A 24,388-nucleotide genomic window follows, 5' to 3' on the forward strand; every position below is an offset into this window, starting at 1 on the left:
ACTGAACTATAAAATTGGAGAAATAATAATACCCACTTTATAGGGTTATTGTGAGTGTTGAATAAGTTGATGTACATTGCTTAGAACAATCCTAAATAACCTGATTTATTATTATTACCCCAATTATTACTACCAGTGCTGTCTGGACATTGGAATCAGGGCCCACTCATGTGGCATTGTTGTCTAATGTTTGTATCTACTTTTTCTTTCCTAGAAGGCAAATTCTTATTAATCTGATTCTTAGTGATAAGGACAATATGTTTATCTCTGTCAGTTGGATACAGGGTATCTGTTTCCATTGACCTCTAGAAGATTTATCTAGTTCAGCAGAAGCCTAATCTTACTTCTAGAGAGCCTTTGAGGTCTATAGCTATTGAATTTTCTGAAGTGAGCTTTACTTCTTTATGCAATGTTTAAAAGTCATGCTTTATTTTCAAAATCCAGGAGGTTGATATCTATCTTGAGTCTCCCCAAGAAATTGTCTCATCCTTGTGAGCCCTCCTAAAGCAGTTCAAGAGAGCAGTTAATTTGCCTTTTCTGTTGAGGGTATATTTCTGCAAGCCCTTCTAATAATGAATTTTAAAAAGCACAAATTGAGCTTCAAAATTTTACCTATCGAATATAGTTCCTGTATACAAAGGTGTCTAAGTCTGGCAGGAGGTTTTGTGCAAACCCAGATTCCAGAATTCTGCAAGGGTTCTTACTCGGGCAACGAGCTCAGAACAAAGCAAAAGAAGTTCTAATATCTCTGCCATTTGCATTATTAGATGTGGTCCATACATTCTTTAGTGTGGTGACATACTCACAAAACAAGTCAGGCAAAGGAATTTTACTACTTACAGATAGACGGCAAGAATCAACAGAAGCCTAGGATTCATGGTGAGCCAGTCCTCTAGGCTCGGAAAAGCCCAGGGTGAACTGAATCTTGTCTGCACATGCTCCATGTTGCACTGCAGTTGAGGGACCCTGAAAGCAGTCTGCTCTGGATTTGATACTTCAGGTGCAACTGGAATCACTGAGCACACACTTTGCAGGACATCCTGTTGGGAATGGCAACAGATCCTGGATTGTTTCAGAAGATTCCTCCTTACCTCAGGATAACTCTCAGAATATTTTGCAGTTGTTTTGAGAACTGCAAGTGGGAGAGAGAAAGCAAGGAGAACCAAGGGGAGAGCTGTCCTCCTGCACTGTGCTCTTGAGAAAAGGAGCCACTGACACATCTATATAGCATTCCATAGAGTGGATGTGATTTGCTTACTTCAATTTACCTACATTTGACCTTTCCAGGCCTCTATTTCCCCTCTGCTCTAGAAATCTGTGCTCTTAGAACCAGACCTAGTAGTCCTATTTGAGGCTTAGAGAACTGCAGCACGTGGCATCATCAGAATATCAGAAGTCGATCTTTGTGGGCTTCTGAAACCTAGGAAACTCCAGGAGCCTATTGTAGTCTTGGAACCAGTCCTCTTTCAGGATGCATGGGACCAGTAACTCAAGTTCAGCAATTACTTAAGTGTTTAGATACATAGATGCTTTCCAAAAAGACTTATTCTCCTTGCTATAATTTGGAATTGAATTCTGTATCCAGAGTCCAAGAAACATACCTGCCTCCTGAATTTTCTGTCTTAAGAGGTTCTCTTGTTCAGAGATATCTTTGAACTGCTACAAAAGGACTTCTCTATGCTGTGGGAAGGGGAGAGTATTAGCAGACCTTGCAGGAGAAAAACTTCAATCAAGGGAGATTTTAGAACTGTATGCATGTATTTTTCAAATCCGCCCATGTATTTTGTATTCAAAAACTACTTATCTGGTACAAGGCAATGTGCTAAGTTTTGTGAGAAAAACAACAGAATACTCTTCCTAGATTTGAGTTCATGAAATGTGTTTGGTCTTGTCATTTTTCTAATTGTTTGAACTTGCCAAGTTTCTTGGCTGCTGTGAGACTCAATTTCCTCATTTATAAATTAGAAATAATATCTACTTAATAGGGTTTTTGCAGGATAAAATAGAATAATATAGAATAATGGACGGACAATCACTTTGCAAAAAGTAAAATTCTAAACAAGTGTTTGGTATTATGATGTGAAGACAGATGAAAACCTACTACATATATATATATATATATAAAGAATGCTTTGAATTTTCCTCAGCCTCCTCCAACCCCTTGCTTTTTTAAATCTTTGGAAGATAGGTGTACATCTAGATATTTAATCTGAGCATGTAATGCTTTGATCACCAAGAAATAACAGTGTTTTTTTCTTCAGTTCTGTCTTTCCTGTAGCATTGTCGTCAAAGAAGGGTCAAACCCTAGGAGGGTTCATTTAAGAAATTGTTAGTTTTTGGCCAGGCGCAGTGGTTCACACCTGTAATCCCAGCATTTTGGGAGGCCAAGGCAGATGGATCACCTGAGGTCAGGAATTCGAGACCAGCCTGGTCAATATGGCAAAACCCCATTTCTATTACAAATATAAAAATTAACTGGGCATGGAGGCGTGTGCCTGTAGTCCCAGCTACTTGGGAGGCTGAGGCACGAGAATCACTTGAACCCAGGAGGCAGAGGTTGTGGGGAGCCGAGATAGTGCCACTGTACTCAGGCCTGGATGACAGAGCAAGACTCTGTCTCAAAAAAAAAAAAAAAAGAAAAGAAATTATTAGTTTTCAAGCTATATATTAAATATGCACACAATATAAACTTTATTTTTTCCCAGAAATCCAGACAGCAGTGCCTTACAGGAGGATGTGTGAATGGAGATATGAACCTTGTGCAACACCCTGTTTTAAAACCTGTAGTGACCCTGAAGCAGTAGCATGCAAATTTCTTCCACCGTAAGTAATGTTTATCAATCAGTGATCAAAGTCCAGCCTTAGCAAATTCTGTTTTTAGTTAATTTTTTCAAGATTTAAAAACAGCCATTCTGAAGTTGTGTATGTTATTAATTTCACTTAAATCAAGAAGTAGTTATTGAACGTCTACTATGTGGTAGGCAATCTTCTTGCTGCTGGGGAGACAATACTGAACAAAATAGACAAGTATTTGCCCTCATGAAGCTTCCATACTGTTGGATTGAGCAGAAAATAACCAAACAAAAATGTAAATATATAATGCAACATATTGTTATGGCGGATATGTGTTACAGAGAAAAATAAAGGAAGGTGAGGGAGACAGCATAAGGCTTGTGTGTGTGTGTGTGTGTGTGTGTGTGTGTGTGTGTGTGCTAATTAATATTGGTGGTCAGGGAAGAGCACCCTGACAAGGTAACATCTGGTCAGAGATCTAAATGTAGTGAAGGGGCTGGCCAGGTGGATATTTGGGGAAGAGTCTTTAATTTGAGAACAGTGCAAAGGTCTTGTAGTGGGAATGTGTTTTGTGTTTGAGGATCAGCAAGGAGGTAATAAGTTAGAACAAAGTGAGCAAAATGGAGAGAAGTGGGAGATGAGACCAGATGATAATAGTAGTCGGCAAATCATATAAGGCTTTGTACCTGTTGTAAGGACTTTGCCTTTTACTGTAAGACAGAAGACATGGCTGTTAATGGTTTTTTGAAAAGTATTTTACAAGGATGGCTGTGGTTTTGACTTGCATCAAACAACTGCAAAATAGTTGAGTTGCATAAAAATTGATGTTGACTCAAATAAACAATAACTAACTAGACTTTGTCTTTCAGTGATTCAGTAACTTCCATTTTTCTTTTTTCTTACACTTCACAAAGTTTAGAGGAGAATAAGAATATCATATGCTAGTTAAAAGTTTTATTACTCAACTTCATTTTATGAAACAAACAGTTATATAAGCTAAGCTGTTTATGTTTTAAAAAAATCAATTGTGAAGGAGGTATCCAGGAGATGGCTAAATGTGTTTCATTAAACCTCATTAAGACAGAAGTTAACTTTTCTTGTCTTTAAAAAGCGTTGCCTGGATTTGCCTCCAAGAACAAGGGTCTTCTGAGCAGCATTTACCTTTAGTGCCAAGTTAGTTTGTTTCCATCTGGAATGAAACGAGACCTTCAACACTTTTAGTTCAAATTCTTTACAGACGAGGCAATGGAAATGTTTTTAAAATATTTAAATATATTAGTTAAAACTGCTAGTATATTCTAGAGGCAGACGAGCAAGCCTTTTTATAGCAATATCTGTATGAATTCTCTGTAGTATGTATTAATACAATAATTAGAGTTGGTTGCACCTGAAGGATTATATTTTTTTCCTTTGATTTAGAATAAATTGAACTCTGAGCCTTTATTGGACATAGGAAAATGCCCTCTCAGTCATTATTTTGTCTCCATTCCTTTAGCAGAAAAGCATTCTCATGTTCCTTCCTGTCTTTGGCCCACAACATGGCCTCTTGAAATTGGAGACTCTTCCTTGGCTTCTGTGCTCCAAACAAGGACTGGGGATTCTTACCAAGGCCAGATATCCTAGGGCTTGAAATAGAATCTCTTCAGGCTCTTATACAACCATGTCGTTCCAGAGCACTGCCCCAGATTTGGGCACAGGTCCTAATAATCTTGAAAACTATAGCTTCTGCTCCTTCCTTTCCCTGTTCTCAAAAGAACTACAACCATGTTCATCCCTTCCACCTAGAGATCACTAATATCTTTTCAGTGAGTTTAGGATTAATAACAGGCAGGGAGACCACTGAAGATGCTGTATTTGTTCTACAAACACCGTCAAGGCAAGGATAGTGTCAAAGAACATGCCAGTCTGCTTGGACGTGAGGGGAGTATAAGAGTGGAAAGCAACAGTGTAATCAATACAGGTTGAAATCTCAATAAACTGGCAAGGTGCCAGGGTTTATGCCTGTAATCCCAGCACTTTGGGAGGCTGAGGCAGGCTCATTGCTTGAGCCCAGGAATTCACCATCAGCCTGGGCAACATGACGAAACCACATCTCTACAAAAAAATAGAAAAAATTAGCCAGGCATGGTGACACATGCCTGTAGTCCCAGCCACTCAGGAGGCTGAGGTGGGAAGATCACCTGGGCCCAGGAGGATGAAGCTGCAGTGAACCAAGGTCATGTCACTAACTGCAGCCTGGGTGACAGAGTGAGACCCTGTCACAAACAGCAACAACAACAACAACACCACCACCACCTTAATAAATTATTCTTGCACATTTCCACTGACTCGTGGAACATGGCCTTAGTGTGCCCCAGACATAAGTGTATGGTTCTAATATTCTGTGTTCAAGTTCTGCCTTAATCTTAATGCTATTCTCTTATCATCCTCTAGCTTGTGATTTTATAAAATGAAATATAATGGGTTGGTAGCAGATGGAGCAGTTCTTAGTGCTTGACAAGGGTATATAAAAGCATTTTAGGAAGAATATATCTTAGTTACATATGTTAAATATAGTCCTTTTTTTTTTTTGTTATTTCAAACTTTTTTTCACTTTGATTTACTCTTTTTCCATGTAAAGGGTTGAAGGATGCTTGCCCTACTGCCCTAAAAATATGATCCTTGATGAGGTCACCCTCAAGTGTGTTTATCCAGGAGACTGTAAGTGTGAACCTTGCTTAATTTACTCTGAAAAATGATACGCTTGCATATTTTTTCTCTGAGGCAAGTGGTTGTAAACAAGTTTTAGACAGATAACTCTCATAAGATTATTCGTCAATATCTCTTACATAGCTTTTTTTCTAATTACTTTTTAAATCATGTAGATCTTCCACTAACATCTCTCCTGTTTTCTCTTTTCCAAAACGTTTTCCTTGATGCTAAAGAGCCCTGTATGAAATATGTGGGTCTCATTTTAAGCAAATATAGTTTTAAAAAGAGCATCTTTGTTTCTTTGTAGGTATACCTGTGATTCCCACAGAACCAACATTAATGCCACCAACTAAGCCAACTGTGCCCATGTTTACAGGTATTGTTACAATTTTAGACAACAAAAGTAGCACTATGTAATTTAAGTGTTGGCACGCTTATCACAGCTGCTATTGTTAATACTATTCTATGGGCTAGGAAACCCAGCAGTCGCTTTTGCTTCATTAAGCTTATCCTTTGGCTCAGCAAGCCATGTTTTCTAGAACTTCTGGCCTCAAAGGATTCTCCTGCCTGAACCCCTCCAAGTACTGGGATTACAGGAATGAGCCACACCGCACTGGGCTGCATGCCTCATTTTCTGAATGGTTTCTGCATTTGGTCCACCTCATTCTTTTCAGTTAGTGTAGATTCCTTGGACTTCCCTCATATCTAAAAACCTAAATTCTACTCTTAGGTTTGATTAAATCCCACCTAGATTTTCACAGTGATTAAATTGGCTCTCATGAAACATAGACACAAATCAGGGTTTTCTCTACTGCGTCCATTTCCATGTTTGCGTTCTGTCTCAGGCTCTGGAGGAGGCATTCTGGGTTCGTAACCTTGCTTTCCTCCCGCACTGTGAAACTTGCCTCAGGGAAGGATTTAATAAATCTACTCACAGCGAGGCTCGACAAACTTAAGCCATTATTCCTCAAGGTATTATAATGTAGGCCAAGTTCAGATATTTATTCTTTCAATTTATTTGACAAGCTTTAATTGAACACCAATTCTACCTGGCACTGTCCTGGCCCTCAGTGAGGAGGTATGATAAACAAGTCACAGCTCCTAGCCTAAAACTGCTGATAGACCAGAGGCTATTGCAATCTTATAACAGGGGTAAATACAAGCAGCCCACAGGAGGGCCATCATACTTATTTTGGAGGTGTGGCGTCAGAGGTTAACTGAAGACAGGAATTGGGTAGGCTAAGAGAAGGGGGAAATATGTTCCTATTTGCAGCATGTGCAAAGTCTGGAAGTGAGAGACAATATGTCACATGAAGGAATCTTAAGCAGGTCCAGTGTATCTTGAATGTGCAGTTTGAGGGGAATTGTGCTGAAAGATAGAGTGGAAGAGATTATCGGGGGCAGGTCACAAAGGACTCATGGTAAGAAACTGGATTTTTAAAAAGGTATTAATAGCCTCACTATAACCATCGCTAGTAACACTGCTTCTCTGGTTAGCTACCATTTGAGTACTAATTATATGCCAGGTATTGGATTAAGCATTTAGCATACATTTAATCCTGAAAAGAGCCCTATGAGAGAGGTGTTACCCCTGTAGAGATGAAGAATTACTATATTGTTGTGAAATTTTAGGCATCAGTGAATTTAGTATAATTTAGAGCATGCTGTGGGAGAGGGTGGAGGTACTTCACCTACATCATTCAGTTTATAAGGGGAATAAGTCTGTGAAATAAGATTGCATGTTTTAATATCTGGGGCATAGACTGTTAATTATTCTAAGTATTGCTCTCTACTTTGAGCTCTCTTATATGCCCCAAATTAATATTCAACATATATCTCAAATGTGTAAAATGATTTATACCACCACAATCTATATGCAGAGAACACAAACTATATTTCATTACCCTCAAAGATAAGAAAAATAAAGCTATTTCTACATCTATTTGCAGATGTCATGATCTTAGGTTATTCTAAGGGATCTGCTCAAACCTATTAGCAATATCATATGAGTTCAGCAAGGTTGCAGAATACAAGAGCAATACGCAAAAATCAATTGTATTTCTATATACTAGCCATGCACAATCTGAAAATGAAATCAAGAAAACAATTGCGTTTATAGTAGTATCAAAAAATAATAAAATCCTTAGAATGTATGTAGCAAAAAAAGTATAAACTTGTACAATGAAAGCTATAAAACGTTGATAGAATAAAGAAGCTGAAGAAATTCCATATTCATGGATTGGTAGAGTTGTTAAGATAGCAATACTCCCAAATTGTATTTATAGACACAATACAATCCCTATCAAAATCCCAGCTACTTCTTTGCAGAAATTGATGTTAACCCTAAATTCATATGGAAATACAAGGAACCTAGAACAGCCAAAACAATCTTGAAAAATAACTAATTTGGAGGACTCATACTTCCAGTTTCAAGACATACTACAAAGCTGTAGTTATCAAGACAGCTTGGCCATTATAAATCCACACCCAGATAATGTTTGTAAGCCTTTGATGATTTTAGATAACAGTGAACTCCTTCACTGTTAGGACCACTGAACTTCCCAGTCATTATAATTTTTTGTTTTATTTTTTTTTGAGATGGAGTCTTGCTCTGTCACTCAGGCTGGAGTGTAGTGGCATGATCTTGGCTCACTGCAACCTCCACTTCTCAAGTTCAAGAGACTTTCCTGCCTCATCCTCCCCAGTAGCTGGAACTACAGGCGTGAACCACCGTGCCTGGCTAATTTTTGTATGGTTAATAGAGACAGGGTTTCGCCATATTGGCCAGGCTGGCCTTGAACTCCTGGCCTCAAATGATCTGCTCACTTTGGCCTCCCAAAGCTCTGGGATTACAGGCAAGACCCACCGCGGCTGGTCAGAAATATTAAAAGTTTTTAAAATGTCATTGTGGTATGCTGAATAATGGCCCTCCAAAAATGTCACTGCCTTAGTCCCCAGAATTTTTGAATATATGACCTTGTATGGCCATTCATGTGGCTAAATTAAGGTGCTGACTGGCTTATGCCTGGATCATGAGATGGGGAAATTATCCTGGAATATTCATGAGGCGCCAATGTAATCACAAATGTCCTTATAAGAGAGAGGCAAGAGAGTTGGAGTCAGGGAAGGTGATGTGACAACAGAATCAGAGGAAATAAGGGGAAAGGAAGGGAAGGAAGAAGGGGAAGAGAGGGAGAGAGAGATTGATTTGCAGATTTCGTGCTGTCGTTTTGAAGTTAAAGGAAGGGACCATAAGCCAAGTCCAGGTAGTTCATAGAAGCTGGAAGAGACCAGAAAGCAGAATCTCCCTTAGAGCCTCTAGAAGGAATGCAGTCCTACTGATAGCTTGATTTTAGGACTTACTGTGTTTAAAAATTAATTAATTAATTTTAAAAATTGACAAAGAAAAATTGTATATATTTATTATGTACATGTTGTTTTAAAATATGTGTGCATTGTGAAATAGCTACATTGAGCTCCAAAATGGCTAATACACTGGTGTTGTTTTAAGCCACTAAATTTGTGGTAATTTATTACAGCAGCAATAGGAAACTAATGAGGTTATTTTTAAACACTATCAACTCTGGGCACTGCAATTATGGCTGAGAATAGTTTCAGCCATTCGTTGTGGCTCTTCTGCAATCTTTCGGACTGAATATTTTAGAGATAGCTCTGATATTGGCACCTTAGAAGGTGCCTCACAGATGTGTTTACCAATCACATCTCCCATTTTCATGGGTCACCCCTAAATCACACCCATCAACTAGGGTCTCCACATGGTCCACATCAGCATTTATTCTGCTCCCAAGGAACACATTCTTAAGGTTCACCAAAATCAAGGGGTCAGCCTCGTTACTTATTTTCAAAATGTAACAAAAATTTTAACTCCTGAGGAATGGTTAGTGATACTATTAATATTTTTTTTACCTGTTCGCACAATTGTATTGACACCATTAAGAAAGTGAAGGTGGGCCGGGCGTGGTGGCTCACGCCTGTAATCCCAGCACTTTGGGAGGCCCAGGCAGGCAGATCACGAGGTCAGGAGATCGAGAGGAGGCCATCCTGGCTAACAGGGGGAAACCTCGTCTCTACTAAAAATACAAAAAATTAGCCAGGCGTGGTGGCAGGCGCCTGTAGTCCCAGCTACTTGAGAGACTGAGGTAGGAGAATGGCGTGAACCCAGGAGGCGGAGCTTGTAGTGAGCTGAGATCTCACCACTGCACTCCAGCCTGGGCGACAGAGCGAAACTCTGTCTCAAAAAAAAAAAAAAAAAAAAGGAAAGAAAGTGAAGGGGTTTATAGAATGGTGATTAAAAGCCAAATTTCTGAAATCAGAATTCATTTCCAAGTTCAAATTCTGTCTCTGCCACTTAACAGCCTTACTTCTCTACAGCTTAGTTTGTTCATCTGTAAAATGTCGATACTATTATTACCAACACCACAGGATTCTAGAAAGGAATACGTGAAATAATCTATATAAAATTTCTTAGTACACTTTCTGTCACATATCAATTCCATACAAGATAAATACATTCCACTAATGAGGATTACCTTTTCATTTCTGACAGTTATGGAAATGATTACTCCATCAGAAATCACTGTGTTTGATATGCTAACACCAACTACAGGCTTGGAATGTGAGGTATGACTGAGCAATATCTTCCAGCTCTTTGTCATTTCCATATATCATCCACTCAAATTACTGTGTCAATGTCCAAATGCTACTAAACTTTTTTTTGGTATGTTCTCTAGTCTATCCTTGCTAACAGATAATAAGAAATATGCATTTCATTGGAACAATTGTAACTGATAAGATATTTCTTATTAATTAGCTTCTAGTCACACTAAGAAAAACAAAATTGAAATAAGATCTTAAGTCTTAAGTGTTATTCCTTAATGAAGAGTTATCTAGTATGGATTTATCTGTGAATCAGGCATTCATAAAATATTTATTAAGCATCTACTCAATGTCAGTCACTGTGCAAGATGTTAAACATACACTGGTAAGCAGAAAAGGTAAAAGTCATTGGCTCCTAGAGCTAGTAGTTTTCTCTCCTAAGACTTGGGCAGAGATCTTCTTATTTCAAACATACCATTTGCTCTGATAAACTAATTATTTGTTCAACCAATATTTATTTGGCACCATTTCTGGCCAGGCACTATTCAGATCCTATGGAAAAAATGTAAAAGTAGGCAAACATTTCTGCCTTTCCAGAGTTTACGTTCTATTGGAATTTCTGAGATAGCCCATAAGCAAAATAAATGAAGTTATATAAAATGTCAGAGGTGCTGGTCAGGAGAAAAATAATACTATTTTTAATAAGATGGTTGGAAAATCTTCACTGATAAGGCGACCTCTAAGCAAACGATGTGCAAATTTGAGAGAGTGAACCCATGTAGAGGACCGGGGCAGCAAAGTTCCAGGTAGAGGGACCAGCAAGTGCAAAGGCCTTGAGGCAAGAATGTACCTACTGTATTAAAAGAATGACAAGGAGACAAGTAATAAGAAAGGAATAAAATAGTAGACAATAAAGTAGATTATGTTAGACCTTGTGTTGTCAAGACTGTGGCTTCTGTTCTAAATGACTTGGGAAGGTGCTGTATATTTTTGAGTCAAGGAATTACACCATCTGAGTAGTTTCAAGATCATTTTGGCTGGTGTATTGTGGGTAAGGTGTAAGGAGACAATATAACTGGTTAGGAGGCTATTATAGGAATTTAGGCCAGAGATGATGATGGCCTGGTTCAGGTGATAGCAGTGAAGATGGTGAGAAGTACCTGGATCCTGGATATATTTTGAAGGTAGAGGCCACAGACCTTACCGAAAGATTAGATGTGAAGTGTGAGTAAAAGGGAAGCCACAAAGATTCTAAAACTTTTGCTTTCAGCAACTAAAAGGGCTGGTGTCAACTAGGATGGAGAAATCATGGGAAGTGAATGTCTGGAGTGGGTATAATCATGAGTTTACTTTTGCCATGTGAAGCTTGAGATTCCTCACAGACAGCAAAAAGCTGTGGTCATACAGATTTGGTGGACATACATGGAGTATACACAGGTCATGCTAAGAAAAAATTTTGGGAATTCTCATCAGATAAATGGTATGAGACTGGGCGAGATAATAAAGGGAGTACAGATAGAGAAGTGAAAAGGGCCACTGCAACTTTCATAGGTTGAGAGAAGATGACAGACATGCAAATAATGTTAACCAGAGAAATAGGAGAAAATGTTGGAGGCTGCAGGTGATCTGAAATCTAAGGAAAAAAGTATTATAAGGAAGGTGGAGTAAAAAGCTATACTGAATGTATTAATAGGTCTGAGATGAGGTCTGAGAACTGATCATTGGATTTAGCAAGGTGAGTTGTTGGTGACCCTGTTAAAAAGAGTTTCAGTAGAGTGGTAGGTCTAAAATCCTTTGGGTGGTTTAGATGTCTGTGAGGTTTTCTTGTAATTGCTTTCATTTTTCTGGCTAAATGAAAAGCAAGGTCAATACCTGAGAAGTGATACAACTTTCACAGAGAAAATTTTGGAAAATTGGACTCTTAAATTTTGAAGTGCTCACTTAAGAGTCTTGTTATTTAGAAAATTAGTAATTTCTCTTAACCTTATTGTTAAAATCAAATATTATATTGGATTGATAGAAACTGATCCAAAAGATTTAGGGAGAAGCAAATAAAAAAAGATACTTTATTAGTGTATGGTATGTAATAGGTGGTAAATAGTTGTTAATTTTTATTCTCAAATCCCCAGACATGCAGTAGAGTATTGGTCAAGAGTACAGATTCCTGAGTAACAATGCCTGGACTGAGATGCTGTCTCTACTATCTTCTATCTGTGGGACCTTGGGCAAATTACTTTAACCCCCACACTGTTTACTCATCTATAAAATAAATATGAAATAATAGTATCTACCTTACAGGGTTATGAGAATGAAATGGGTTAATTAGAAAATGTCTAGTTTAGCATTGCTATAATTATTACCATAATTTAAATGGAATGTGATTTATAAACTTTGAAACACCTAACACTTATTTATTTATTATTTGTTTACCTAGACATTTTGAGTTACATATAAAATTAATTTATGATTATACAGTCTAGGTGCTGTCAAACTGATGTTATATATAAATTTTTAATGAAATATTTAGATAGTATTAAGTTGTGATTTTTAAGTTGACATTAATGGAAGTTATATTCATAGGCTAGCTTTACACAACATAATGTGAAAGGTCAGCTGTCATTTTATAAATATGCTTGCAAAAAAACTAATCTAGGGAATTTAGGAGAACATTGTTTTCTTCAGATGTTCGAATATATGGGTAATCTAATACACAATCAATATTAAGATAAGGCTTACATTAAACACATATTGAATATTATAGAAAGGGTACATCAATAAGAAGTTGTAGTGAAATTTTAATTCTTTATCTTTCAAAAGTTTTTATATTTAATAAATGTACACATGGGCAATATTAATGTGAAATTTAAAAATCAATTAAAAACATTAATTGAGAATGGAAAAAAAAACCCTAATCTTTTTTTATTAACAGCCTCAGCAATTTGATCCTGTTTATAATTGTAGCCAATACATATGCCTTAATATGGAATGGCAGTTATACAACTGGTCTCTTAATTGCCCAAAGGAGGTGAAAATGCCTGACTGTGGTTTCCGAGGAAGGCCAGTTCAAGTGAACAGTGATATCTGCTGCCCTGAATGGGAATGTCCTTGTAAGTTTGCATTTCTTAAGTGATGATCTTTTTTTTTTTTTTTCCCAATCTGGAGGGAGTGTTACTTTTTTGAACCTTTCACCTCATCAAGCCATAGTTATTGTTTTTGAGTTTTCTTTATTGGATTTATGATTTTGGCTCAAAGTATATAACAGTATAGTATCATAGTATATATGTTGTCAGCCATAACAAGGCTAATTTAACAGATTTTTTTAAAAAGTGCAATTATTACTAAAAATGCAGATAGTTAATAGACTAAATCCACTTTCTACCATTTTTGTAGGTCGGTGTTCCATGTTGTCAGAACTGAGCATTATTACATTTGATGGAAACAATGCAGCATTATATAGCATGGCTTCTTATATCTTAGTAAGAATTCCTGGTGAAATTATAGTTGCTCATATTGAAAAATGTTCCATGAATCAGGTGGGTCATAATTCATTTTTGCAGTCATTTTGTTATAAATCTATAGCTGATGTCTATTACAACATCAAGGATTCTCATAGGAGGAGGGACCTCAAGAACTCACTGAGATACTGAGATCGGTCTTCTGATAATGTTTCAGAAACATTTCTGAAAACCTTTCATATCAATCTATTTAGAGGCATATAATATTAATCCAAATAATGTTTTAAAAAGTCAAATAATGCATTTAAAAGTATTTTCTTTATTTTTTTCCAGAATGGAAAATCCTTAAAAAAGCTAGTGAGTATTTGCAAAGTGTTTAGTATATTCATTCTGTTTGTCACTACAATTATGTTTAACTCTGTAAAGTTTTAATTTTCTTCAAATTAAGGCTCCCTCTGGAAGAATCTCTGGACTTTGTTTTAAGAAGTTAAATGTGACAACATCCATACATAAAATAATTGTCAGTCGGTTAGCAAGAAAGGTAAGAACACAAAGTTAAAAGTTTTTATCACATTAGATGAAAATAAATTATATAAACAGTTATTTCCAATAAGAGGGAAAATTAAGCATATCAATGGAATGTAATTGTTATTATATATACTAATCATTTCATGGACAATATAAAATGTGTTTCTTAATATTATATTTTATCTCAATAATGTGCCAATTATTGCAAATATTTTCCCCTGTGAGGTTAACTGCAGGAACCATGTTAAATACAGTAGCGACTGGTGAGATAATGTGATTGACCAGTCCTCTTTTTGTCAGAGTTAATATCACGTTTCAAATCAGACAGAGTGGAAAAGATATGAAGGAGAGGGATGATAATGTTGAAAAGTATAGTAGCCAAGAACACCAGAATAAAGACTGTTAAGAACAGATGGAAGGAGTGGATTTGAAGTATTGACATAATTAAGTTTTTGGTAAAAATAAGATAGCTAAAATAAGAAAAAATATGAAAAAAAATTTAACTTTTTTGAAATAAATTGAAGAAGCACAATGCATTATAAAAAAGCAATGCATTATAAAAAAATGAAAGGAGCCTTTTGCTTTTACAGGAAAAACTCTTATCCCATATGTTTGCCAAACAGGAGTGAGTTATGAACTCAGTGTTTCACTCAGTTCTAAGTCATTCTCTCTAAAATATGAAAAAAAATGTGTAAAGATTTTTCTTAATATGGCTGAGGTACTATGCACTTTCTGGAAATAATTCCACCTGTTAGCATAGGTCCATAGATTCTAGACTGAAAATAATATTAAAATGAGCCTAAAACTGTAAGAAGATATTTAAAAGGTTTAATTAAGTAAAACAAAATATATAAATAAGGTACTTTTTAAAAATGATAGCATTTGCGTATACCTTTGAGTTTGATGAGGTTGATATACTTAAAGGAAGTGGGTGAGAAGTAAACACAAAGCTGGTCAGTGTCATTATTTGTAGCATTTGGGTGGAAGGACTTATTTTTGACCCCAGATGAACTCATCACTGGTCATTCACTGGTCAGGCACTGTATTCAGCTAATGATGAGTTATTTTTGAAAATCACTTAGTGAGAGTTTAACATGAAAAAACCACATAGGTCCTGATGTCAAGTAACATATACTTGTGCATGATTTGCATAATGTAATTATCTGCTGATTAGAAAGCAAGAGGAGGTACAGTGATAGAATTATGACCAAGATATCATAGAAATAAAAAGAAGAGTAACTTAATGTTTTATAGTTTATAGGCGAGTCGAACAGGTCTTTTTTGGAGGAGGTCACACTTAAGATAAATCTTAAAGAACAAGTAGAAAGAAGGAAGAGAAAGAGAAAGTATGTTTCAGCTCAAGGACAACAGTATGAACAAGATATAAAAATGAGAAATTGAATGGTTGGTGAGGCATAGCTTCGAGAAATTTCCTGCTAGTTATAGCTCATGGCTTCATGTCATTGCCATTATTTAAAGCACTATTTTTCAAAGTATAATCATTGGATTGCCTACATTAGTATCATCAAATACCTGTATAGACTGTCTATACTTATTTAGTACATGCTAAAAATACAGTCTATAATCCAATGCAAACCTGGAAAGTCGAATCACTGGGAATCTTGATCTTTAACAAGCCTGACAGATGATTGTTATGAACACTGCAGCTAAGCAAACAATGATTTAGCAGATCAAGGAAAGAATCCAGATTAAGAAAAACATCCAGAAAATAACATTATTATCTTAAATTCATATTAGAAGGATGGTGTTATTAATATAAACATAAATTGAAGGAAACAGACATAAAAGCATACATAACATAAAACAGTTAAATTTAGAGGAAAAATGAAAGGCAATGACATTAGAACAAATACTGACTAGAGCAAGGCACAGCAAAGGAACAATAAAAGAACTTAAAGGTTCTGAGAAGTTGTGGCAGCAGTAAGAAATACTTTTTTAAAATTAAAAAACAGTTTACATTAAATCAGAATAAAAGAATAATCTGTATTCTCCTAATTTGTATATTTAAGTAAACATTTCTTAACAGTTGTATTTATGTTATTCTAGGTAGAAGTGGATTCCATTGTTGTGCCTTTGCCATTTTCAAGTCAGGAACTGTCCATAGACGATTCTGGTTCAATGTATGTAATTACTACTCCAGCTGGACTAATCATAAAGTGGTCTCATCTTACAGGAATCATAGACATTCATTTTGGCCTCCGATTTAACTTGTCATCCTACACAGAAGGACTTTGTGGTGAGCGCTGCCCTTCAAATCTTGATTTTTGTCTGTTATTATTATTATTTTTTTTCTATTCACGCTATACCATTTTGGGCCCTGTTGCCCCATTTTTCAGATTTGAGATGTGATATTAACTTTCAGTTCCCATGTAAATACTGAAGGAAGCAATGATTTTTCCATAAATGCACTAGGAAGCAGGAAATAACACTTCAATTTGGGTATTTTATGAAAATATATGCTTACTGCTATTACTACGATGCTGTTTGTGTTTCCACTAGCTTGTCTTTATTAGGCATTAATGAAGCATCAGGCATTATTTTACATATTTTAATTCACTTAATTTTAAGATCTAGTAAGTAGATAATAGTGTTATTTCAATTTATAAGTGATACAAATGAGGTGTAGAAAGTTTAAAGGCTTGTGTATCTTTGTTTCCTCTTAATTTTTTAAAAAGTTTGAAATCAGAGAAAACTCGTTTAAGTCATCTTGAAAGAACACAATGTTCAGAATATTTGTCCTAGTTTTATTATGAAATGCAAGGCTTAGATATACCATTACATCTAGGTTTAATATTGTAATATATTATGCAGATACATAAAGAGTTTTAAGTCAAAGGAAACAAATTAGAAATATCTGTAGGTACATAATGAAATAAAAAGAGTACCGGCTCTGGTGTCTGCTAGAAAGTTGAACACAGGTTATTATCTTTACAGCTTTGTGCTCTTATGAGAATGTCAGTTTCCTCATCTTTAAAAGGGGACAGTAATGTCTGTTTTCAAGATTGTTTGGATTACATGTGAAAGTTAATGTAAACACAACACATAAATACACACAGTCAATAAATGTTGATTTAGTACAAATATATCTATTTTTAATCTCAGTAAATCTTAATTAAACAAAAGTTTATGGATCACCTTCTGCGTGTCTGACATTACCCTTGATGCTGACAACTCAAAAATGAGTGGCTAAGTCCTTGCCCTCAACAAATTACACAAAATATCCACAGTTCCTGTTTTAAAATGTACACATTTATTGGAAATTTTTGCTAAAATGGTTTTCTTAGTTCCTCACTTGTTTACAGCATGCTAAACATAGCATAAATTTCTATGGTGACTTAAGGTTATTATTTGGAAATAAGCATTATTGAATATATACTTAATTTAGTATATATATGTACTAAATCAGTAGTTATTATTGAGTAATAACCGAGACTGAAAATGCATGTTTTCTCCTATAACTTATCACTGTTGAAGGGTATTATTTCTGTTTGATTTTTATGTTTTTTATCCTTCTCTACTATTAGCTCTTGCTTTCATGTAGACAGCCACTCTGCTAGCTGAATTCTTAACTAAGTGCTACAGAGAGAGGGCTAGGATTACCTTTTTGCTAACCAGGGCTCATTCCCTAAATTCCTTGACCTCCACAATGAGAGAAGTATGCTTAATTAAAGGGAAATCTGGGTGCTGTCAGGATCACTAGGCTGGGTGCTGGCTGAAAAGCTTCTGGTGAGTAAGACTGTTATCCAGAGTCTGAAAACTGGAGTGAGAGGCTTATATTGACATCTCATTCTACACAGCACTATGAAGTCTGGAGTGGTGACTGAAGTTGCAGTGAAAACATATTTTTACTTGCAATTGCCTTTCTCTAGAAAAGTTTAGACTTAAAAAATAGTAGCTGCTTTTAATTTTTTTAAATGTTTAATTGCACATAGTACCCTGTGTATTTACAGAAGTGAGGCATTGCAACCTTTATTCATCCTGATATATCTCCTTGGGTGTAGGGAAAAGAAAGAGAGATCGGACTGTTACTGTGTCTATATAGAAAGAAGTAGACATAAGAGTCTCCATTTTGTTCTGTATTTGAGATGCTGTTAATCTGTAACCCTACCCCCAACCCTGTCCTTGCAAGAGACATGTGCTGTGGTGACTCAAGATTAAATGGATTTGGGGCTATGCAGAGTGTGCTTTGTTAAACAAGTGCCTGAAGGCAGCATGCTTGTTAAAAGTCATCACCATTCTCTTAATCTTAAGTACCCAGGGACACATACACTGCCAAAGGTCGCAGAGACCTCTGCCTAGGAAAGCTAGGTATTGTCCAAGGTTTCTCTCCATGTGATAGTCTGATATATGGCCTCGTGGGAAGGGAAAGACCTGATCGTCCCCCAGCCTGACACCTATGAAGGGTCTGTGCTGAGGAGGACTAGTGTAAGAGGAAAGAAGGCTTCTTGGCAGTTGAGATAGAGAAAAGCATCTGTTTCCTGCCCATCCCTGGGCAATGGAACATCTCAGGTGTAAAACCCGATTGTATGTTCTGTTTACTGAGAAAGGAGAAAACCACCTTAGGGCGAAAGGTGGGACTTGCTAGCGCAATGCTGCTCTTTATGCCCTAAAAAGCTTTATGGAGATGTTTACATATGCATATCAAGGCACAGCACTTTTCCTTAAACTTATGTCACAGAGATCTTTATTCATATGTCTTACTGCTGACCTTCTCCCTACGATGATCCTATTATCCTGCCACTTCCCTTTTTCTAAGATGGTAAAGATAATGATCAATAAATACTGAGGGACCTCAGAGACTGGTGCCGGCGTGGGTCCTCTGTATGTTGAGCACCCGTCCCCTGGGCCCACTTTTTCTTTCTCTATACTTTGTCTCTGTGTCTCATTTCTTTTCTCAAGTCTCTCATTCCACCTAACGAGAAACGCCTGGAGGTGTGGAGGGGCAGGCCACCCCTTCACTTGGGGATTAAGATTTGATGTTTGAAGAAAATCTTTATTCATATATTTTATAGCTCAGAGTCTTGGGAATTAAGAAAAATTATGTCTTAAAGTAGGATGGGATTCAGGTAAGGTATGATTATAGATCTGATCTCATTACTTTCCTGGCTCTGCACTGCATTTGATGAAGAGTAAGCTCATCCACAATTTGACTTTTCTCCAGGAAGATAGAGGCTGCAGCAGGTCAAGGCATTATAGCTATCAACAGGTCATGTTATCCCAAGGAAGGGAAATTGCCTGTGTCCTAGAATTCCCAGTTCAAGTCTTGAACTTGATCAAAGTTTTCCCTATTTGAATAAATTTATGTGCCTAGGTGACTACTACATGCTTGCTGGTTTATGCCTGGATTACCTGGAACAGTTGCTGATGCAAGGGAGTGAAGATTACCTTTATGTCAATCAGAGCCCTCACCTGGAATGATGTCCTGCACTAGGTGATGGAGCAGTGATAGCTCCTGAAAGAAAAATATTTAATATTTTCAGGCATAGTTTTCACAGGGAAGTGGAAGCCTGGGAGCAGATCACCAAATATCCATTACTGTGGGAAGTACCTTGCCAAACTGAAAAACTAGTTACTAAGTTAGAAGACGGTGGTAGTAATGGAAGAGTATAGGAGCAGAATGAATGTCTTCTTTCTTAATCTTCTCTGATCTCTTCATGTATCTTGACTTCTAGGCTTTTGATATCTTTCTTATTGGGTTATGGCAGTTAGTTGTACACGATTTTATAAAAAAATCAGAACATAATTTAAAAAGTTCTTTCGATGTAAGAGTTCAAGGATACATAAACTTGGCACCTCATACAGTAAATCATTCATTCATTTAAAATCTATTATTTAACTGATTTAGTTGTGCTGTCTACACTGGTTTAAGTTTTATTTTTTCTAATTGTCACATATTCTTTCAAGGAGTTTGCAATGAAGATCCAGATGATGACCTAAGGATGCAAAATGGCACAATTATTACAAATATGGAAGACATAGGATTATTTATTGAGAGCTGGGAAATTGAGAAATCATTTGAAGTAACAATGAGAAGACCTGTTAGGAATTGTACTGAGCATGACTGCAGCCACTGCATTGAGTTATTAAATAGAAGAATTTTCATTCCATGTCATGATAAAGTAAGTTGGAAGCAACCATAAATTATACTTTCATGTTAGATATGTTGAGAGTAAAAGCCAATACGTTACTCTTCTTGCTGTGATGTTCTACTGAAAACAAAACCCCCAACCTTCTGTCAGTATGCTTTGGAATTTAGAATCACTTATTGTTTATAGGCTTACAAGCACAGGAAGGATAATTTTATTTCTTTTCTTTATGCTTTGTTAGAAATATATCTACAGCTTTCAAAAAATGAAAATTTGTCCTATGAATAAATATCTCGAAGAGACAGAGATCAATGATGTTTGATAATCCAGTATCAAAACCAGTACAGTGAGGCTTTAATCAATTCCTTGTGATCCTGGCTTCTTAGGCATATGCTTGTAATAGAATCTGTCTCTCACTCAATTTACTTGGTCTTTATTAGTCTCCAACTTTCTGAGTTTAAGTGATTAGTAGGCATTTTAAATAATCTATATTGTCAAAATGATCCATCATTAAAGACAAAGGACAAATACAGTATTTTGTGAATCATTTAACTAAAATTTAGTGAGCATCTAGTACATAGAAATCACTGTGTTAGATTCCTGTGATAGAAAATGAAAAGGACGCCTAGTAGGAAGTCAAGTCTGTGAGCAGATACATTAAAATATACATTATGGAGATATATAGGAGCCCAGGTTTAGAGAAAACTTTATGGAGTTTTAGATATTTTTTCTTTTTCTTTCTTTCTTTTTTTTTTTTTTTTTTGGATGGAGTCTCACTTTGTCACCCAGGCTGGAGTACAGTGGCACAATCTCGGCTCACTGCAACCTCCACCTCCCAGGTTCATGCCATTCTCCTACCTCAGTCTCCCAAGAAGCTGGGACTGCAGGTACATGCCACCACATTGGCTAATTTTGTATTTTTAGTGGAGACAGGGTTTCACTGTGTTAACCAGGATAGTCTCGATCCCCTGACCTCGTGATCTGCCCACTTCGGCCTCCCAAAGTGCTGGGATTACAGGCATGAGCGACCATGCCCAGCCCAGAGTTTTTGATCTTTGAAGGGTTTAGAAGTATGAGTTTGCCAGGAGAGAAGAGGGAGGGATGGAGTTCCAGGCAGAGATAACAATGCTATGGCCCCTCAGTATCTGTGAGGGGTTGGTTTCAGGACCCCCACAGATATCAAAATCCTTGGACACCCAAGTCCCTTTCTAAAATACAGTATAGTATTTTCATATAGCCTGTACAATTCTCCCATATATGTTAAATCATCTCTAGATTACTTATAATACCTAATGCAAGATAAATGCTATGTGAATAGTTTTTACACTGTATTGTTTTTTACATTTTTATTATTTTTTATTCTCGTATTATTTTATTTTATTCTTGCTTTTATTTTTTTCTTGTTTCTTTATTTTATTCTTGTTTTTTACTTGATTTTTTTTATGGGGTTGTACTTGTCTAACCTGTATTTGAGGTTGTAATGTCACAGGCATTTGAACTGTGGGTGGAGAAGTTGATGGCCATTATGGTTTAGGCTCTGATGGCCCCAATAATTTTATTTTATCCTTGTTTTTTTACTTTCTTTTTTTGAATATTTTTGAGAGCTTCTTTGGAGGTTCTAGCAGGGGAGTGCAGCTACTCTTCTACCCTTGACTGAAGGCTGGTCCTCTGTCGGGGATGGGCGTCTTTTTATGTCCGGAATTGGTGGGTTCTTGGTCTCGCTGACTTCAAGAATGATGCCGCGGACCCTCGCGGTGCGTGTTACAGTTCTTAAAGGCAGCGTGTCTGGAGCTGTTCATTCTTCCCAGTGGGTTCATGGTCTCACTGACAGAAGTGAAGCTGCAGACCTTCGTGGTGAGTGTTACAGCTCTTAAAGGCAGCGTGGACCCAAAGAGTGAGTAGCAGCAAGATTTATTGCAAAGAGCAAAAAAACAAAGTTTCCACAGTGTGGAAAGGCACCCCAGCAGGTTGCTGCTGCCTGGGTTGGGCAGCCTCCTTTTATTGCCTTACCTGGCCCCACCCACATCCTGCTCATTGGGCCATTTTACAGAGAGCTGATTGGTCCATTTTGACAGAGTGCTGATTGGTGTATTTACAAATCCTGAGCTAGACACAGAGTGCTGATTGGTGCATTTACGATCCCTTAGCTAGACATAAAAGTTCCCCAAGTCCCCACCAGACTCAGGGGCCCAGCTGGCTTCACCTAGTGGATTCTGCACCCGGGCTGCAGGTGGAGCTGCCCACAAGTCCCTAGCTGGGCCTGCACTCCTCAGCCCTTGGGTGGTTGATGGGACCCAGCACTGCGAAGCAGGGGGTGGTGCTCCTCGGGGAGGGAGGCTTGGGCCTTGCCCGGGAGCCCACCGTGGGGGAGGTTCCGGCATGGCAGGCTGCAGGTCAGGAGCCCTGCCCCGTGGGCTGGTGGCTAAGGCCCAGCGAGAATTTGAGCGTGGCACCGGCAGTGCTGGGGGACCTGGTGCAACCTCAGCAGCTGCTGGCCCAGGTGCTAAGCCCTTCACCGCCCTGGGCCAAGTGGCACCAGCTGGCGCTCTGAGTGTGGCACCCACCAAGCCTGCGCTGGTGCCGGCGGGAAAGTGCCTGCAGGAACTTGTGCTGGCCTGTGAGCGCCATTCACAGCTCTGGTTCCCGCCCGTGCCTCTCCCTCTACACCTGCCTGGAAGCAGAGGGAGCTGGCTCCATTCTGGGCCAGCCCAGAGAGGGGCTCCCACAGTGCAGTAGCGGGCTCAAGGGCTCCTCAAGTGCTGCCAGAGTGGACGACAAGGCCGAGGAGGTGCTGAGAGTGAGGGCTGCTAGCACATTGTCACCTCTCACTTTCAACCAAATGTGCACCTTCAGGAGGGAGGTACATGGAGCAGTGAGGGAGGAAGGGTACACTTGTCTAGTAAGCCAGATCAGCCAAATCAACCCGGGCAGTCAATGGGGTGACAGATGTTGCAGCCAGATATCTCTCATGTGGGATTTTCTGAATATTTTTCATCCATGGTTGGTTGAATCTATGGATGTGGAAACCCTGGATAAGAAGAGCTGATTGTATATGCAAGAGAAAGTATTGTTTAAAGGCCATGTGAGGAAAACATTGAAAGAGTTTGGTGCAACATCTATGAAGGGAAGAGTCAGGGAAGGAAAGCAAGGGAATTGTCAAGTCAGGAAGGAGCTCACTGTGCTGCCCTGTGCATTCCCTGAGGGAAAAGACAAAAGTATGAAGTCATGGGATAAAAATGGCATGTCTTTTTGGAGCTTCAGTTTTACATGGAGATTTGGATGCAAATAAGTTTTCAATGTTCACATTTTTTAAATGCATGCACATAAACATGAAGAAATAGCAAATACTTTAAAACCCATTGCAGTGCCACTTTAGTCTGTCTTTTTAAAGCATCATGATTTTTTTAAATTGCATTTTTAACTGGGAACTTGAAAGGTTGATTATATTAGGAAACTTTCAGCTTGACTATTCAAGGCATAATGAAGCAACACAGGATACCATTTAGTCTGTGATGGCTTCCACTTTTCTCTTAAAATCCTCCAGTATACAAAAATTAGCTGGATGTGGTGGCACACATCTGTAATCCCAGTTATTCAGGAGGCTGAGGCAGGAGAATTGCTCGAACCCAGGAGGCGGAGGCTGCAGTGAGCCGAGATTGTGCCATTGCACTCCAGCCTGGATGACAAGAGCGAAACTCCATCTCAAAAAACAAAAACAAACAAAAGAAAAATCCTCCAGTGAATTTGACAGCAAAAAAAGAAACCTGAAATCCGAATATACAGGAGGAATTGGACACTAGCACAAGTGGCTAATCTTACAATTATAATAGATACCTTAATGCTTAAAGTGTGGGTTTTGTTTATTGTAGAAATGTAAATGGGCACCAAGTTATGTTGTGTGTTATGTTGGAAAATCTGAATCAACAATTACATAAAACTATTCCTAGGGTAACATCTAAAAATCAGTCATGCAGAATTTAAGGATAATTATTAGAATATTTTGCTTGATTGTTTATTTTTATAAATAACAAGTAATCTTGTCTCAAAAGGTTTCTTCAGAACTAGTTTTAGAATCATGTGGAAGGTCAGGCTTGTCCACCATGATCCTCATTTAACCCAACATCACTGTCTTCACTAGGAACATTTTGCTTTTGTATTTTCATAGGCTGTTCAATGATGGGATACATTTTTATAATT

General features: G+C 37.6%; 1 protein-coding gene across 1 annotated transcript in view; it reads left to right on the forward strand.

Moving 5' to 3' along the window:
* OTOGL (otogelin like) overlaps positions 1-24,388 on the forward strand; it is a 165,707-nt gene that overhangs the window by 106,848 nt on the left and 34,471 nt on the right. Inside the window, exons 34-43 of the mRNA XM_028829753.2 lie at positions 2,706-2,823; positions 5,414-5,493; positions 5,792-5,860; positions 10,052-10,125; positions 13,031-13,208; positions 13,492-13,634; positions 13,890-13,913; positions 14,005-14,097; positions 16,152-16,341; positions 20,010-20,224. Of these exons, the coding sequence (XP_028685586.2) occupies positions 2,706-2,823; positions 5,414-5,493; positions 5,792-5,860; positions 10,052-10,125; positions 13,031-13,208; positions 13,492-13,634; positions 13,890-13,913; positions 14,005-14,097; positions 16,152-16,341; positions 20,010-20,224 (1,184 nt within the window). The remainder of the gene's footprint in view (positions 1-2,705; positions 2,824-5,413; positions 5,494-5,791; positions 5,861-10,051; positions 10,126-13,030; positions 13,209-13,491; positions 13,635-13,889; positions 13,914-14,004; positions 14,098-16,151; positions 16,342-20,009; positions 20,225-24,388) is intronic.

The sequence above is a fragment of the Macaca mulatta genome, chromosome 11, assembly GCF_049350105.2.
Source record: "Macaca mulatta isolate MMU2019108-1 chromosome 11, T2T-MMU8v2.0, whole genome shotgun sequence".
NCBI lineage: Eukaryota > Metazoa > Chordata > Mammalia > Primates > Cercopithecidae > Macaca > Macaca mulatta.